Genomic DNA, 19,115 nt, shown 5'->3' on the forward strand with positions numbered 1-19,115 from the left:
TAACTAGCAGCTTCTGTTCACCCTGTCACAGCCAAAGTTGCATTTGAGGTGCATCTTTATTGAACCTTTAATTTGTGTTTTTACAACTGAAAGATGATTATGATATTGCTCAAGTGCGCTGGAAAAAGACAAGCCAGTAAAAATTTATAGAATGCTATCGGAGGTTTTATTCAGTTTTCTGGCTGTCAAGCGCAGGTAGACGATGAGAGGTTTCTAATACCAGAGCTGACTGTGAGAAGACCTTGGCGTCTGCGAGCCGAACATTTCTCCATTGATTCACAATCTTAAGCTCATTCACACCGCTTTTATATTCAAGGCTTTACGCCAGTATGAGCAACCCCACATGCCGTTAACTATCATTTTATTCATTCCCACCTTTCATGGCTGTGTGAAAGTGAGCACAAAGAAGTGTAATAATCACACTAAAGGCACTAAAGGGCCTGTTCGTGCGTGTCCCAAATTACAACCTTTTAACACGTGTAAAAATGAATCGGTTAGTTTGTCTTTATCAATGCAGATCTATAGATTCTCCTAACTTAAACAATGATTTGTTGGCTCTATTTTCTACCCCTGCAATTAATAGGAAACACATAATTTGAAATGGGGTCTTTGTTGGTTTGTGAGAGTACCATACATCACCTAAACTAGAGCACCCACTCTTCCTCCTCTTCTTCTTCCTCCTCCTTTCCCTTCCTGCCCACTAACCCACACATGCACACTCCCGACAGTCCCCATCTGCTCCCAATCAGGGGTGCAGCCAGCGGTCAGGCACGTGCTAACATACTCGCACACATAAACATACACACTGCAGCCACTCCAGGCATGAGATCAGCCATGCAAACATACACACACTTGAACTGGACTTAGAGATTTGGTTGTAAACGTCCCCTCCCTGCTGCGATGTTCTGCATGTCCACTCAAGAAAAACAAAAGTGTACTTTGTTGCAGAACTTATTCAATCATGTATTTCTAAAACAAGATTCTTCATCGAGAAATTTCATGTCATAACACTTTTTATCATGATAAAGAGCAATGAATGTCAGGCTCAGGCACTGATGGACACAGGGACTGAACAGAAAATTACAACCAGGTATTTATTGGGAGGTCGACAAACTCTTAGTCAGACAGGCCAGGGTCAGAACCAGGGAATCAATTCAGGATCAGGCGGCCCCTGATCTTCGGGCCGGGCAAACAGGGGATCCGAGCCCGCGGGTCCAGAGCCCAGGTCGAAACGGGTATCCGGTCAGACAGGCCGGGGGGGGTCGAAGCCAGGAGGTCCTTTTCCAACAGAGAGGGTCAGGGATCAGGGACAGGAGAGGGATCGCTGAGGGAGAGACAGACAGACAGGTTAGATTCTGGGCAGTCAGCTCAAGTATCAGTAACAGGTCTGAAGGTGTTACCGCTGAGGGTTTCACAACAATCTGACGCCGTGCAGGGAGAGTTCCGTCCTTATATGGCAGCAGCTGGAGATCAGGAGGATGACGATCAGGTGCGAGTGGTCACTGCACAACAGCAGCTGTGACAATGAAGACTTAAAGTAATCAGATTAATCATGATAAACCGATTACTGAAATTAACATCAACTAATTTAGTAGTCGAGTTATGGTTAACTTTTGTTGAAAAAAAAAAAAACACAGTCAGTGAAGCAGTTAAGTCTAATCTGTGTAAAAAATATATTAATTTTTGCAGTTACAATAAAAAACCGACTTTGTCTGTAAATCTGTTCCACCCAGCAATCTTTAAGTGACAGACTTAGCTTCGCGGGTTCAAATTCTGTAAAAACATAAAAATAAATAAATCTCCTATTAAGCACCTTTTTCCACCTATTTATTAATCCAACAAATAATCAGCAGATTAGTTGACAGTATTTTTTAGTATTTTTGCATCCTTTGCTGCAAGTGATCAAGCATAAACTAAAGGAATGCAACGATTTGCATTTTAGCCAATACATTTTTTTCTATTAAAGTAATTGATTTGCTTATTTGCATCTTTTAAATAATTTCTAATATTATATAAAAAGGCTTAAGTGGTTAAATGGAAAATCTGCATATGGTGGCATTTCTTTAATCCAATTTAATTGATTAATCATCAGGATAAAATAATGAATTTCTAAAATAATTGTTGTTTGAAGCCCTAACCAAAGCCATGACCAAAGAAGAAGTTAAATATTTAGTTTCTGGCTGAAACCACCATTTTTTGTCTAAATGTTCCAGTACTGTGGAGAGTTTAAAATGTTATAAACAAACACACAGCATCACAGATCTTCTGCTGTACATAACAGCTGACATGATTTACTTCTCCACATATTCACCCTTAATTTGGATAAACTGATTTAAACCTCTATTTGGAAAAATGTCCCTTTAATGAAGAACAAGAATCCTTTTAAACAGCAATTATCAAATTCTTCTGGTTTCTTACTTGCCACCAAAACATAAGTAAACCAGATTTGGCCTTATTCTCATGTTTACGTTCCAACTTTTGTGGAAAATGGGATGCAACATAAGTACCACCACTTGTTAACACAGCAACATCTTCCCAGAGGGACTTATGGAAGTTTTGAAGCAAAAATCAATGTTCTTGAATTACTTATTTAAGTACTCCCACTTATTTGTTATATATATTTACCTCTGGGTACTACTAACGCTGTAACAATAATCAAATAATCTCATGATAAATTATAATGAGCTTGATCATTTCTATTCTGATAATTAATGTGTTTTGTAGGAAAATTTATTTACATGTTATTTATGGCTTTGGTTATGTGTGGTTTTTATTTCTGCTTTATTTATTGTTTTTGATTGTTGTGCTTCATTTTGGATATTTAAAATGTCTTTCCGTTCCAGTGTGAAGTGTTCTTTACAAAGTTGAACTTTATTAGTCTTCAAGCGGGGGTCATTATCAATATATTACTTGAAAATTGTATAAAATTAAATATCATTTATTGCAATAATTACTGGGACAATTTGTCATCCTCCAAAATTTGTTATCATGACATTTGTTATCTATATCTACCCGTTGTCCTTATACCACAGTTTGAAGAACATGTGCTAAAGTTTTAGTAAGAAAAAAAACACAATTTGCCTTTATTTTATATATTTTAACTGCGAGCGGCACTAATAAATAGGCCTGTCACAATAATCAATAAATGAATTAATTGCGTGATAAATTAAAACAAGTTCAATCATTTTCATTTGCATGGTTCATCATTTTTCTCTTTCTACCAAAAGCTGTGATAAGTCTTGAGTCTGGTGCTTTTGTTTCAACTAGAGCTTTTTTGAAGGACTGTTTTGTTTACAGAGACTACATAATTCATTTTATATGTTTTTTTTTATTTATTCAGAATATTTAAAATGTTGTCTAGTTCCAATGTTAAATATTTAGATCATTTTGATCTTTGACAATGTGTTCTTGTATTACAATTATATTACCTGAAAATGGTCTGAAAACAACAATATTATTGTTTATCACATTAACGTCTGGGACAATTTATCATCCAGAGAAATTTGTTATCGGGACAGGCTTAATATTAAATGTATTCTACCTATTTTTTATACATTTATCTCATAAGTTGGGTATAAGTGCGAAGGGTCGTGCAGTTAACTAATCCTGACCCTTACCTTGTGCTTTTGTGGCCATAATCCTTAAACCTGTACCTTAATCCTCAAAAACTACATCATAGCTGCAGGAAAAGCAATTTGGTCCCCACATTCACAGAATGTCCCCAAAGTACGTATCATCGAGAGGTCTGGACCCCTTCATGTTGTAAAAACCAACCAACACACACACAAACATATTGATGCGCAAAGACAGATGAAGATGAGCTTTCCTGTTGGTGTGCTTCACGGATGACAGGGTGTCATGGAAACGCCCAGTGTTCTCATGGTTACGAACTGTTTACCTCTACGGAATGGTCTCTTGTGATTGTTCAGACAGAACACTTGAGCTACTGCAACAACTCAGTCTAGCCAAAATACACAGGCGAACACACTCCGGTTCTTATCGGGATCTAAATAGGCACAAATTGGTCTGTTATATGCTACTGGCATTAGCGCTGCAATTTAACCTAATAGTTTGCTGGCGGGGTGGGGGGTTCTACTTTTGCTCTTAAGTCCTTCAAGCACGGACCTTTGACATTAAGTTCTTGAAGTTATCATTCCTCTTTTTCTGGATCTGTAGGGCTTGTTTTAGATGAAAAGATACAGAGGTGCTCTCTGTTGATTGGCTGGTTTTTAGAAGTGCCACTTTCAGGTTTCAGCTGTGTGGCTTCCTGTAAAAGTTGTGTCTCAGCGTCACTTTTTCTGTGTGTAGTTGTGCGTGTGTGGTCGGGCATTTTTGTCTGGTGAGTGGGAGTGGTCTGGGCATCAATGCAAATGAGCAGGAGCCACAGTGCGTGCGCTCTGCACCCATAATGAAGACAAAAGTGCATACAGATGCTCTCTCATAGTTCCTTACTCATTAGGGAGCTAACACAGCCTCCTGTTTGGTTTTTTTTAATGATTCTGATTAATATGCTGCCGGTTATTCATTAATACTGCCCTAATGAACTTACACTGGTGAGCGTGAGAGCTAAACTTTTCCTGCATGTTTTTCTTTTTTCTCTCCAGAGTCAATTGATCAACCCAGATAGGAGAGCACCCCCAGAGTGAGGGGAGGGGGCCATCTGACCGTCTGTCATCTTGGCGCCATCACAAGGTGGGCTAACATCCTGTATGGTTGGCATGGAAACGGCCTGCTGGGTTTAGGATGAGCCACTTGTCAGACTCAGTTTCTTGTTGTTGCCACATTCTTGCAACATCTTCCTGACCTGAACCCTGAAATTCAGAGAACACTGCATGTTTTCTTATGCGGATGTTTTGTTGAGATGTTAGTTGTTTTTGTTTTTTGTTCATTTTCTTGCATGTATGCTTAAGGTTTAAATCTTGGGTAGCGGAATAGCTTGCTCAAAAAAAACCTGATGGGTTTTGTGATAGGAAAGGAAAGAAAGAGAGTTGACTACTTTCAGACAGTCGAGAAAATGAGGAAGGAGGAGGAAGACAGCAAGGAGACAGAAGGAGAAATCAAATTATTCTTTGTGCTCTACCTGCCACAGAGGCTGTAGGAGAGCATTAATCTCCCCCTTCCCCCACCCTACCCACAGTCTGCAGGTAACAACAACACACACAGTACTGTACCCAGGCTTCACCAAACCACACTTTCTCTTTCGCTCATGTGCGTTCTCACACAAATGTTCCTGCAGACATGCTGCTGTTGCACAGGCAGCAGGAGTGATGGTGGGAGGGTTGAAGTTATTTGGAGTGGGGGAGGGCAGTGAGGAAGAGGAAAATCTGAAAGTACTAAGAGTTCGGGAGACGAGAGATGGAGTTTTTCTACAACCACTAAAACTGAACTCACACAGTGTCTAAAACGTCTTCTTACAGTTTGAGCGTTTTGAGAGGTTACAACTACGAATTTTGATGAGATTGTATGTTGTAGAACAATACAGAATAGTGCCTAATTGTTAATTAGAAGGAAAAATGCTGAATAAATTTTAAAAAATGGATAAATAAGAATCTGAAAAACGTGGAGTGTATTCAGCCCATTTGAGCCGATCAGTTGGTGGAACCAATTTTCACTGCAGTTTCAGATTTTCTACCAGTTTTATACATTAAAGTTGCAGTATATAACTTTTATAAAAATATGTTATTTATATATTTGTTAAAACTGTTACCATGTCATGACAGTATGAAATGAGACAGAAAATCTGTGAAAAGACTGATATCCTCCACCTCTTCCCTGTGCTGATATTTCTGTCTCAAGAAATGCACCGAAAAACAACCAACCAGACACCGGAGGCGGGACTTAGCGCTGTCAATCAACCTCACAAAAAACAAGCTATCGTTACAGGAAAACCGTTTATCCACCGTCATCCTTGGCTATGCTAACTAATCTTAGCAGTCATGACTATGGCTATGCTAGCTGCAGCTTAGCAGAGAGCAAGCGGGAGGGGAAAAAGGAGATGAACAGTGCCAAACAGAATGGTGATTGACAGCGCTAAGACCTTCCTCATGGCTGTGATTGGTTGTTTCTAATTAGCACTGGGAGAAGGCAGAGGAGCTCAGTCTCCTATCATATTGTGAAAACATGGTGACAGTTTTAACAAATATTTAAAAATATGTTTCTAATAAAAGTTACATACTTCAGCTTTAACAGACAGAAATGGTTTCTTGTTCACCTTTGCAAAATAGACGAAGAGTGTCTCGAACAGCACATTTCAAGTCCTGCCAAAGATTCTCTGCTGAACTTTGACTGGGCCGTTCTAATAACAATACTCAGCCACCTAACAGGTTTCTTCACTTTCCTGTCCCTGTTGAAGAAAAGTTTTCCCACTGCCTGATCCTGCCACCACCATGTTTCACCTTTTGGATGTTATTTAGGCTGTCACCTTTCTGTCACATATGCTGTCTTGGCATTACATATTGTATTCTGGCTAAAAAATTCACATTTGGTTTTGTCTTATCAGAGCACCTTTTCCCCGTGTTTGCTCTGTCTCCTGCATGAATCAAGGCAAACTGCAAACAGAACCTCTTATGGCTTTCATTCAACAATGCTCTTCTTGTTTCTTCTTTTATAAAAGCCAGATTTGTGAAGCTCCACGGTCACCATGGGCTTCTTGGCTGCTTCACGTTTTAAGGCTTTCCTCATCTGTCCTGTGAGTTAAGGCAGCCGACTGTGTCTTGGCAGGTTTGGAGTCATACCATACTCTGTCCATCCTCATATGAAAGGTTGAACAGTTTTGTGTGAGATGTTCAAAGCTTGTGATGTTGGTTTATAACCTAAATCTGCTTTAAATCTTCCTGGAGTTTTATCTTTTTTATCTTTGTTCTTCAAGATGCTGATTGTTCACTAATGTTCTCTAATAAATCTTCAAGGCTCTCAAGGCAATCTTGAATTTTTTATAAAATGGTTGCTGTTATTTAATGTGTAAGCAGTTTATCCTTCTGCCCCCACAAATCAATTGTATAACTTCGGGTGCATTCACACCAGTCCTACTCAGTCTGTTTTAATTAACTATAGTTTGTTTGACTAGCAAGTTTGGTTCATTTGGGGAGGCCTAAAAAGAAAAGAAAAGAAGAGAAGAGAAGAGAAGAAAAGCAAACTCTGGTTCACCTACTAACCTTAATTTCTGTTCAGTTGAAGTGAACTCTGACGCAGTTTGAGTCCATATGTGAATGCCAAGTGGACCGGAGACTGCTCCAAAAGCAGGAAGTGAACTATAGCGCAGGGCATTCTTGATAAATGCAACCACAACAAACGTAGCGCTAATGTGTCTAGCGCTAATGGGAGAAATGATTCATGGTCTTTCGCCAAAGACAAAAGAGAAATCCTACAACTGCTAAAATCTGACGCTACTTCATTTTCTTTTTCCATACCATGAAGAATTAAGTTGTACTCATGTCTTCAAAGGTTTTCATGTCGATTTCTTCAGTGGTTCTTGGTGCAGCGCCACCACAGGTTAGGGAGGGAACAGGTGAAATGGTTTCAGTGTGAACGCGAATCATACCAGATGAGAATGCAACAAATGTTGTAATTTGAAAATCAGGTGTGAAAATATTCTTAAAGCTCCCAATTTTCATGACATTCATACTGATGATGAGTGTATGTAATCTTCTGACTGAAAATGTATTTAAATTATTTTTTTCTGGTTGGATAAATGGTTACCCTTAACCACATGTCACCAGTGTGAGTTCACATGTCCAGACCGGGGCTGTGCGCTTCTGTTTTGCCAACAGATATTATAAAAGAGTGTTGGGCAGGCGGCTATTTGCATCACTTATCTAGCGCAGTCCTTTCTCTCTCACTCTGTCACTTTACCTCTTCACCTTCCTGCCTTTTGTCAGCAGCAGCCTGCTCTGACCCTGCTGCTTTCTCTGTTTTGTCAACTTTAATGAAGAGAATAGAAACGGATCCATTCAGGAGTTTGATGCCTCCAAGCATCTCGGTTTCCTCATTTCAGTCAGCGGTGAAGCTGTCAAGCTGTTAAAACAGATCTTTATTTTCTAATTAAATTAAACTTTCTTTCATGAACTCGAGTACTTTTGTGTTTCTTGAAGTGTAGGGGCCTGAATGAGGCGTTTTATGATCAGGGTGGGGATTCCCTAGATGTTAATGATGTTCAGACAGGAATAATCCTTCCTTTGTTAATGAAGTTCATGACAGGTTGACTGTGGATCAAGGTGGCGTTAGTTGCTCATGTTTTCCTCGTCTGCCCTCAGTAACTCTCTGCTTCATATTCTTGTTTGTTGCATTGTTTCAAACATCCCCCCACGTACGCCATGACTCACTCTGCTGTGGGAGTTCTGTCGTCTCTCAGCTGTGCTTTCTGTCTACCCAAAACCATAGTTTTGCTTTTGCAGTCGCCGTTCATCCATTTTGATTCTGCTTTCTTAAAGTCCGTTAGCTTAGTTAACCAGTGATCTGCTGCTCGTCGCTTTTTGCAGTGATTGCGCAACAACTCGCAAAAACTTCAAGACAGAAACAACCGCCTGAGGTGACTGAAGAAAACTCTCTCCCCTTGAGTATTTGCTGTTTAGCATCCATTATATGAACATTCAATACTTTAGGATTACTCCTCACACATTTTAAAAAGCTTGTGGGTAAAATTATTGAATGCATTCTCAAATTTCCTTTTGTCGCGGCACTGGAAGGACTTTGGGACTTTCTTCCCTTCATTTTGTTCAAACCTTCAAACAATAATCTCCCATTGTACATTCTTGATTGTCAAAACTTTAACATACCAGACACTGAATTTTAATGTAAAAGAACTGAAGATCAGTTGATGCCAAAAGATAATATCTGTTAGAAATATTTAAGGACCATTTTACAACAAATAAGAAATTACAGAACATTAAAGTAGAAATGAAGCAACATGATTTAATGTCTGTAAAGAGTTTATATCTAATCTCTGAAAACACTGGAAGCTTTTAGTCATCCTCTTCACTTGTGGCAAGATAAACTTGGCTCCTTGTCGAGCCTTTCTTCTTGTAGTTGTGAACTTTTTAAGTGTCGCTTTGACTCTATTGGCCAGCTAAGGTGAGTAGCAGTTTTTTTCTTTATTTCCTGTCTTAAACTATCAAACAAATGTTTATATCATCCAACGATTATCTTAGTAAACAAAAAAGAAGTTTTCAAATGATGATTTTATTTATTAAGGGGGAAAAGCTGCCCAAAAAATCCTGGCCAGGTGTGAGAAGGCACCTGAGAAATCATGAATTGCTATTGTTTCACTTCCTGCCAGTCAATCAAAGAACTCTTTGCATGCACAGCATGGACAATATAAAGCGGTTTGCATAAGATGAAAAAGGTGGCAATGTAAAATAAAATAAAACAGATCTGACCTGAAGCCCACACTCAACCAACTTATGTAACACAACAATCATCTAAGCAAATCTACCTCCTAATGGATAGAAAATTAAGGTTTTGAAGTGGCCTAGTCAAACTCAAGACTATGTGGCTGAAATAAAACAACTCTTGGACCGGAATGATGTAAAAGACTCATCGAAAAAATCTTTATGGCACAATTAGGTTTAGGGCTCTATTACTTTTTGTTAAAAATAAATAAAATTGAAAGCAGATGTTTGTGTTTACCTCGATTGTCTTTGCGTATTTATGAGAAAGCGAAAAATGTTTTTACAGCGTTGTATGCTTAGAAGAATAAAATTTGATGTTAAAACAACATTCGAAAGCTAAAATGTTAAATAATAAATGGTTTTAATTGGTGGTGATGAATGTAAAAACTACTTTTTTCCCACACTTAGGCATAAACCATGTTCATAAAGTTACTTAGATCAGAAAAACAGAAAATAAATAGAAATATGCTTCTAAAATTACACATTGACTCTCAATTTTCATCAAAAATTACCAAATTTAAGTTATGGGTAGGTTAGAAAATATGAATTTTTAGGGCAAATGGGGAAAAAAAAGCTCTTTTGGATCATTTGGAGTATGAGATTTATGAGGCAGCCATGTTAATTTGATAATTTTCTTCAGGTTTAACCTTTAACCTTTGGATTGTGAGCTTTAGCTGGACTCCCAGGGTCACTGTTGGGTTTGGATCTTTTAGCTTTAAAAGTGGTGATGACACATCGGTGTTGATCCAGTGATTCCTCTGACCTGGAAAATACACAGGTCACAGCGGAGGTCGTGACCCCGTGGGTCAAGATCAAGGTTGAGAGTCATGGTTCACGGTTCAGAGCCATTAAATATGCTCTAACTTTTTACGGGCTGATAGCTGAGCTGTTGTCTTTCCTTACCATTAAAATCCTCACTTCTGCAACAGACTCTCTAAACACCTGAAAATAACCGAAAGTGTTAAAAGCAAGTTTTGTGCTTAAATTTTAAATCTAGCATTTAAACATCATTTAGACTTTTTATTCTTGGCCAAATTTCCAAAGAGTTTTTACCTCATGTTGAGTTTTTATGTTGAATTTCTAACAACAATAATAATTTTCAGCATATTTTCTTTGGACCATTTTATTTGAACTATTTTATCTGGTTTCTGTGATTATTTATTCGTGGGGTTTTTTTTATGCACAATGACCTTTTTTGACATGTTTTAAGTGTTTTGGGTGGGAGGGTCTCTTTTTAATCCCGTAAAACATTTTGTTTTGCACAACATTGTATGAAAAATGCCTTACAAATAAGTTTGAATGATTCGAGTCTCTAAAAGCAGCTCTGATTAAGACCTTTAGCATTCTCACTCTGCTTGATGCCTTTATTGAATCTCAACAATGTGATTAAACCTCCTAGCTCGCAGAAGAAGTCAATCTTATCCATTTAAGTGGCTCTTGTGTCTCTCTTCTTTTTGCACTTAATTCCCACCAAGACCTTTTCCCCTTTCATTTCTTTTTTTACACCTCTGATGTCCTGCTGGGTGTGCTTCTTAGCATTTTTACCTCAAACAACTCTCCTGTTTTCCTTATGTCGTCTAAGGATCTCAAAAAGAGAGAGAGAGATTCTGAAAAGCAGCAGGTTTATACGCAGGATTGCACTCAGACAGAGCCAGTTTATGCAGAAGTTTGCTCAGCCCCATCAGAAAGCAACACCACACCCAAACAGGGACCCGTTTGGATTTTCTGTGACATAAATTTTCCATGCTGATGCTGGAAATTTCCTGAGGACATGGACGGGGGGTTTCTGAAGTCATTCAGCCATCTGAGGAAAACTTGGCACTTAGTAAAGTTTCCTTAACTCTTCTGTTGCGCTTATCCCAGCATGGCACCACATATGTGGAGGGGTGTAAAATCAGCCAGATGATTTTAGTTTCACATGCATTTTGGATGCTTCCTTCTACTGCTGATCCAAACAAGCAGCTCCAACTTGGAATCGCTAAAGTATTCACATCACTTGAAATTATTCACATTTTCTCACACTAAAACCTCAACCTTTTATGGATTTTATGTGATAGACCAAAGCAAAGTGGGAGGAAAATGATGCTTGCTTTTCATATTTATATATAAACATCAATTTTCCTATTTTAGTTTATTGGTGAATAGACAGCATTACAAAGACCGAAAAAGAAAAGCACAACAAACAGGTCAGGGAGAAAGTTGTGGAGAAGTTTTCAAGCAGAATTAGGTTGTGAAAACCTGTAAGCAGAAGATTTCCCCTCAGTCGTTCATGGAAATCCCCCACATGGTTTAGACCTACTGGGATTTGTAAGCTGCTGCCTTAGCAGCATCATGCTGTGGGAATGTTTTTGTTTGTTTGTTGTTTTGGTCAGAGTTGATGAGGAATGGGACTGTGCCGAATAGGCCGGTCACCATAAAATATTTTACTGGACGATAAATTGTTCCAGAAATTATTGTGATAAACAATAATATTGTAGTTTTGAGACAATTTTTGAGTAATATATTGATAATGGCATAATAATACAAGTTCGCCCTCTTGATCACTGATAAACATAAATTTTTGTACTGGAACTGGAAGATAATTTAAATATCCAAAATAAACAACAACTTGAAAGAAAAAACGCACAAAACTGAAATCATAAATAGAATGGATTATGATGTCTCTGTAAACAAAATTGCCATTCAAAAAAAAATTAATCATCAGAATGGAAATTGTGAAGCTCGATTTAATTTGTCATGTGATTAATTGATAAATTGCTGATTGCGATAGACTTAACACTACATAAAATTGTATTGCAAGAAATAATTGGCAAAAATATCAGTTCCTGTATGTCTAAAGTGGGTAAGGAAATGTTATGGAAGATAGTTCTATATTGTATTTTTAGCTTTATACTTTTTATTTCATTACTTTTATAAATTGTGAATAAATTGTGGAGTACTGTCAAAACCAACATTTAGCTTTGTACTTTTAATATCGGAGCAAGACCTGAGAAACTCCTTTTAGTTTACTTAGCAACCGAGAGCAAGAATCAAACATGGAGAACCAACATATAGCTTTATACTTCACTAACCAATAACAAACTTAAGATTCAGAGAATTATCAACTACTTATTCTTTTTAAACATGTGGAACCAATATTTAGTCTTGTACTTTTCTGTTTTGTTTTCTTTTGTTTGTGTTTTTGCTGTTATCCTTACCTTTTTGTCTTTATTTTGGTTTTGTTGTTTGGTTTGTATTTCCTTCTAATTCAGAGCACTTTGAACTACCTTGTTGCTATATAAATAAGATTGCCTCAGCTTATCTTACCACTCAAAGAAATTGAATGCAATTGAGCTCCACATTTTTTAGACTTTTATTTGGTCTACTACATAAAATCCCAATGAAATATTTTGTCATTGGTGGTTGTAACGCAAGAAGAAATTGAATGTATGATGAACCATCTCATATTTAAAGGCTGCATCCTCCTTTTCTATTTACATTTAACTGTATTTGATAATTATTTCCCATTATACCCAAACTTAGCCTAAAACATGCAGTAAATAAAGTTGAGACAATCAAGCTGAGTGACTTACTTTTACCTCTCCACCCTATCCGCCCACTCGATTTTTAAAATACCCTCTTCATGCCCATTCCTATTTTCCTCTTGCTGCCCTCGATTCTGCCATCACCCTCTCTTGCTTCCCCTCTGTGCTCATCTCACCCCCCCACAGCGCTGCTGCATTGTACCAAGCGCAGCCCCTGCTGCACCCTCTGCCACCAGGCCCCAATGCCTGTAGCGTGTAATTGACTTTCTCCCCGTGCTGGAATAAGCGGGCGGCCCGCGCCAGGCTGGAGGTGACCCATTTCCCTGGGGCATTCAGCAGCCTCCTAATCAACCATTCTCTGGGGCAGCCTCATTCACTCTGCAATTAGAGCGGCTCCCCCTTTGAGAACTCCATCAATAGGCGAGCGGGCAGGCGGGCTTGATCGGTGCAAGAGCAAAAGCAGAGTTTTTACTCCAGCACTTTGAGTTCTCAATCCTACCGACTTTGCGCCTCCTCCCTTTGCTGCTCGCCTTCTCGAGCGCTGGTTTTGTCTAATGAAGAGCAGCAGAGTGGGAAGCAGGTAGACAGGAAGCAAACCAGGAGTTTAGACAAGAGGCGATGCAGGCAGGTAGACAAAGACAGACAGCCAGTCTGATGGGAGGGACTCCAGGGAATGATTAAAGCAGAAATCTGAAAGAAACTTGTAGAGGAAGGGTCGGGGCAACACTTTTGAGAGCACACAAGTATTCGCTTTTGTCACCATTCTTGCAAGAAGGATGCAAACAATTTATCAACTTACTTGCAATACTTTTGTGTGGTAACACAAACTAAAAGAATTCCCAATGTTCCCTCTGTGGCTCCTGTGTTTATATTTTACAAAGATGTTTATGTTTAATTTTCTGTTTATTCAGACACAAAATAATGCTTTATTTTAATTCAGTATAAAGCATTCAGTCAACCATCTTATAAATTAATCGTTAGTTGATTGATAAGGTCTATTCATAAATTGATAACTTGCATCCCTAATGCCTAATGGCTGTGAGTTTGCCCCAGAAAGAAAGGTGTGTTTAGGACCTCGTTGCCAACGAAGACAAACTCAATTACATAGCTTCTTGGGCTCCTCGGATCTCCCATGAAGGAGTCAGAGATGATGCTGCGTGATGATTAAATAACGGCCTGGCATCTCTCCCCTGTTGCTGGCCTGATTTGCCATGCGGCAGAGGCAGTCATCTGGTCACAGGATAACCGTGTAATCAATGGAATGAAAAAGCTGCGCTGGCTGTGAAGGTTAAGAGGGGTACTGATGCGTTCAGCGCTCTCTGCACCGCACACGTGCATCTAAAACACACTCCAGATGCTCTGGATGCTCCACACCTCCCTCCTCCTCCTTTCACCTGCTCCCCGTTCCTCCTCTCTTTCTTTGGCATGCCTTTCTCTCTCTCTCTTTCTCTCTCTCTTATTATCCCTCTGCTTTTTTCTCCCCCTATGCTTCTGCTTTCCTGTCTTTCCTCCCTCCTACCTTTCCCCAGTGTCGGCTGCTGTCGCCGTGGCGAGGCAAGTGACCAATCAGCAGTCACTTTCTCACTCTGGCTTCTCCCTCCCTCGCTGATATCTTCCACTCCTTCCCTCTCCTCCTCTTTTTTTTCATCCCATCTGCGTCTCTTCCCCACAACCTTTATCAGCTCACTTCCTGGAGACGAAGTGTGATGCATTATGGGAGAGAGACGCCTGTCTGATGGGGTTAGTTGTGCTTATCATCAGAGACACTGCTAATCCGGTGTGTGTGTGTGGACTGAACGGGTGAACTCGTGAATGCACGGGTCCACACACACCAAACATAACCTCTCATTCTCCACTCAGCAGCAGCAGCAGGAGGAGGAGCAGGAGGAAGAGGAGGAGGATGCTGACGAGACATGTTTATGTTCGTCAGTCGCTGCCAGGAGAATATGATTTGCATGATATAAGCATATTTCCCCCTACTGTTTTTTGCTGCTGCTGCTTCAAAATCGTGCCTCTTTCTACATGACAACTGTCTGTTTTCCCTTCACAATTAGCAGAGTAACCCCAGCTAAAAAGGCTATAAGTGACCTTATAATCCCAGACTCTGCTGTAATGTGTGTTGCTGTTTCGTCTTCCCCTCAGGTGCTGATATGTGCACACTATGAGCGGACTGGGGGACAACTCCATGGAGCCTCTGAGCTCGGAAAACCGCAAACGCAAACTGTCCACATGCGACACGCCTGGTCTGGGGTAAGTTTATGGCGTCGGCACACGAGGAGGGGGGAACTGAAAGAAAGTGGGCTAGTGGGTCAGTCAATGGTTGCTGGAGCCTGGACCCAGACGTGAACAGAGTGAAGTCTGCTGTGATGGGGAGAAAACTCAACCAACGAGAAGACTTCAAGCTTCAAGCTGAGAAAATGTGGCTGCACTGAAAGATTTCTGATTGGTTTTAAAGTGAGATGTTTCCAAAATACAAGATCTCACATTTTGGTTTTTCTTAATCAGCATTTTTTTTCTTTCGTTAGCTATATCACACACTATTTCTTATTTTTAGATTACTTAATTATGTAAAGTATACATTATATTATATAAAAAAGACAACAGGGATTACCAACATTATGTCTATTTCTTCTTTATTAACTTTATTAACCAAGAACAATTGAGGGATTATTGTTTGATTTCTTCAAATTCAGATCTTTGGTTTTCTATTATCTTTTTCCTTTCACAAACATAAAAAATAATACATAAATAAGTTTCTTTTTGAGTACCTTCTCTGTCCTCTCAAACCCCCAGTAGGTCATGGAAGATACAGAGTCTGGTTCTGGTTCTGCCTGATGGTTTCTTCCTGTTAAAGGGAAGTTTTGTCACTTCACTGTCGCTACATGCATGCTTGGTACGACAAATTGATGTAAAGTCAACTACACAATGCAGCTCGTCCAGAAGGAATAAATGCTGCAAGTCAGTGCCTTAATGCAATCTTTCCTAAGATACAAACTTTTTAGCTACTTTGAATAAGTAGCTTTCTGTTCTACTTGATAACTGGGATCAATTGGAACGTGTGTTACTTAACGAAGAACCACAAGAAGACATTTGTTGTGAATTGGCGCTAAATAGATAAACTGAATTAAAACGAATTGCCTTTCTGTTGGGATGATGTCATGTCACTCCAATTTTAGTTTCCTCAGCAACAGAGGAGATGTCTTCAAAAATGAATGGCTTTATCCAGAGTTGCAAGCTGTAATCTGGTTTATTTACTGCTTTTTGAGAAATGGCTTCTTCCTCTCTGAACGGCCTTTCAGTCCGTGTTGGTGCAGGACTCATCTCTGGTAGATAATGACACAACCTCAGCCAGTTTCCTGACAAGGTCTTTTTCTTCTTCTTTGGGGTTGACATGCACATTTTGAAGCAAGAAGAAGTGATCTCTAAAACATAGAGCCCCTCTCCTCGTGTTTATACTTGGATATTGTTTTAACAGATGGGACGTGGCTTCTGCAGGCGTCTGGAATTTCAACCTGGAGGTGACCCAGATTTGTGGAGATCCACAATCATCTTCCCTTTTTTTCAGATTTCATTTGATTTTCTCCTTGATGAGACAAAAAATAAGAAGCATGTTTCAGGTGTCGCCTTGAAATCTTCCCACAGGTGTGCTGCCAATTAACTCAAATGTTGTTATATGAGCCATCACAAGCATAATGTTTATAATAACTTTGGCTTAAATAATGAAAATCTGATGTAATGTCAGACTGGGAGGGGAACATTATTTATACGTGGTATTAAAACCTAGAAATTCCTACGACTTATAAAATCATCTGCAATTGAGAGCGCCTGGTTAGGTTTGTTTTTGTAAATATTTTTGAGAGTTAAATTTACAAAATTAAGCCACTAATAAACATCAAACCCAGACTGACCAATACAAAATGTTAGAATTTCATAATTTTCTTCTGCCTCTATAATTTCCTCTCTGATTCATTCATTACCTTTTCAGGTAATGAATGAATAATTCTGATTTGCTTTTGTTCAGATTATTCTCCAAAGAGCCGTTCAGATTCAATGGCGCCATTTGTTTTCATTTCCTACTTTTAAGATGTTTACCTGTGTTGTTCACACATCATGCCTCAAAAACAGAACAGAAACCTAAAGTTGCTAAAAGAGAAGCTGGTTAGCACTAACCTCTTCTCTTTTTGTGGATGCTATAAAAATGGAAATAATCACATCAACACTATCTCCCGTCTATAACTTAGAGCTTTTTTTCAAAACAGGATAGATTTACTGACTTTTGCATTCTGCTCTATTTTGAAGCAATCAGCTAATGCTTTCAGAATTATGAAGTGCACTGAAAATAATAGAAAAATGTAGCAATGGTTTAGTTTGGCTCCAATCTCTGTAACTTGTCTCCTGCAGGTGTGAGAGGAAGCGTCGGGAGCAGGAGAGCAAGTACATCGAGGAGCTGGCCGAGCTGATCTCGGCCAACCTCAGCGACATCGACAGCTTCAACGTCAAACCGGACAAATGTGCCATCCTCAAAGAGACGGTGCGCCAGATCCGCCAGATCAAGGAGCAAGGTGAGCGTACGCCCACGTCTGGAATCATAAAGGCCGCACAAACACACACTTCTCTGAGCCCAGATGCAAGGACAAATCACCCATTCATCTCTCACAAATTTCACAGCTTTTACTGTTTTGGGTGGCGTTTGTGTGCGTGTATGATCATGAGCAGCTGTGTGCTGGCCTCGCCAGGGTCTGCCTAATTGGATGTTTGCAGGTAGACACATGGCTCTCTGTTCTTCAGATCGGCCAGGTAATCAGCTCTGCTACAGCTGCTGTTCTCTCAGTTTCTGATCTGGTATGTTTCTGCTGTTTCCTGCAGCAGCCACATGGAAAAGCTGCCGGCTTCGACGTTTGCTTTGCAGATGCTCCATTAGGGAACAGATCAACGCCATACACACCTCTTTACAACCACAAAGTTCAACATATTTTGTTTGAGTTTTATGTGACCAGGAAAATTGTGAAAAGAAAATTATACAATTAATCATGATTAGGCGATTATTGAAATAACCGTCAACTAATTTAGTAATCCATTAATCATTAATTAAACAAAAAACCGTATAAAAATTATATAAATGTTGCATTAAGATAAAAAACACCTTTGTCTGTAAATATGTTTTAGGTAAAACTCCACAAGTTGTATAATTTTAACTTCACTTGGTTCAGATTTATAAAATGCTTTTTGCATTTTACGCAATAAAATGCTTAGATTCTTATTCAAAATATTTGATTGATTATTTATTTACATGTTTTAATATACTTCTAATATTATACATATAAGAAATACTTCTGAGGTTAAATGACAAATCTGTAGATTGTGCAATTTTCTTATCCAATTAATCGTCAGAATAATCGAGGGATTAATTGATTACTAAAATAATTGTTAGTTGCAGCCCTAAAACTAAGACCCTCTCTACACTGATGCCCCTAAATTTACACAGCTCAGGTGGGAGAATCTCCAAACCAAACACCTTTCAGTCATCTACTCCACAAACCTTTATGAAACTTTTAAACAAAATCTATGTTTGAACTCTGCAAGCATGTGATAGAAGATGCTCTGATAACCACATTGACATACAAATCGTTATTTCTGGGTGAAAGTGTGACCCTGAACTCACCATCCAGTGCTGTAGGAATGTTTTTCTCTGAGTTGATAGATCTATGGATGGAGGTAAATGTAGGGCAGGGGAAACCTGTGAGAGGCTGCAAGCAGCTTGAGATGGCTGCAAAGGTTCACTCTCCACCACAACAGGGACCCTAAACATACATTCAGAGCTGCAATTAAATGGTTTAGAAAGTCAGTCACACAGTCTTGGAATATCAGTCGCTCTTTGTCCACTAAGACTTGCTCTATTTTGTAAAGAAAAATGGGTAAAACCTTCAGTTTCTGGATGCAGAAAAAGCAATAAAGGGTCTCTAAAGTGGGGCTGACTAGACTTTTAAGATTTTTTGTTGCAAAAGCACAACTCTGCATTAGTATCTCTCATCAAATACCATTAGAAAATACACCGAAATCTCTTATTACAGTGTGACAAAATGTGCAAAAGTCCCAGGAGTGTGAATATTTTTACGTGACTCTGGATTGGAGCGCGTGTGATATTTCCTTTCCACTCAGGCTGAACTGCTTTGAGACAGCTCTGCTGATTTTTCTTGTTTCTATT

General features: G+C 39.1%; 1 protein-coding gene and 1 long non-coding RNA gene across 4 annotated transcripts in view; one reads left to right on the forward strand and one right to left on the reverse strand.

Moving 5' to 3' along the window:
• Positions 1 to 19,115, forward strand: part of LOC116724039 (nuclear receptor coactivator 3-like) — a 72,900-nt gene that overhangs the window by 31,661 nt on the left and 22,124 nt on the right. For all 3 annotated transcript variants that reach the window (XM_032569560.1, XM_032569472.1, XM_032569387.1), the window contains exons 2-4: positions 4,605 to 4,692; positions 15,053 to 15,160; positions 17,312 to 17,472. In XM_032569560.1, coding sequence (XP_032425451.1) covers positions 15,072 to 15,160; positions 17,312 to 17,472 — 250 coding nt within the window. In that variant the 5' untranslated portion in view covers positions 4,605 to 4,692; positions 15,053 to 15,071. The remainder of the gene's footprint in view (positions 1 to 4,604; positions 4,693 to 15,052; positions 15,161 to 17,311; positions 17,473 to 19,115) is intronic.
• Positions 1,074 to 1,520, reverse strand: LOC116724251 (uncharacterized). The gene is made up of 2 exons (XR_004340128.1): positions 1,401 to 1,520; positions 1,074 to 1,324 (listed from the first exon to the last, which is right to left on the reverse strand). It is a non-coding gene; the product is annotated as an uncharacterized LOC116724251 (long non-coding RNA).

This window comes from Xiphophorus hellerii, chromosome 1, assembly GCF_003331165.1.
Source record: "Xiphophorus hellerii strain 12219 chromosome 1, Xiphophorus_hellerii-4.1, whole genome shotgun sequence".
Taxonomy (NCBI): domain Eukaryota; kingdom Metazoa; phylum Chordata; class Actinopteri; order Cyprinodontiformes; family Poeciliidae; genus Xiphophorus; species Xiphophorus hellerii.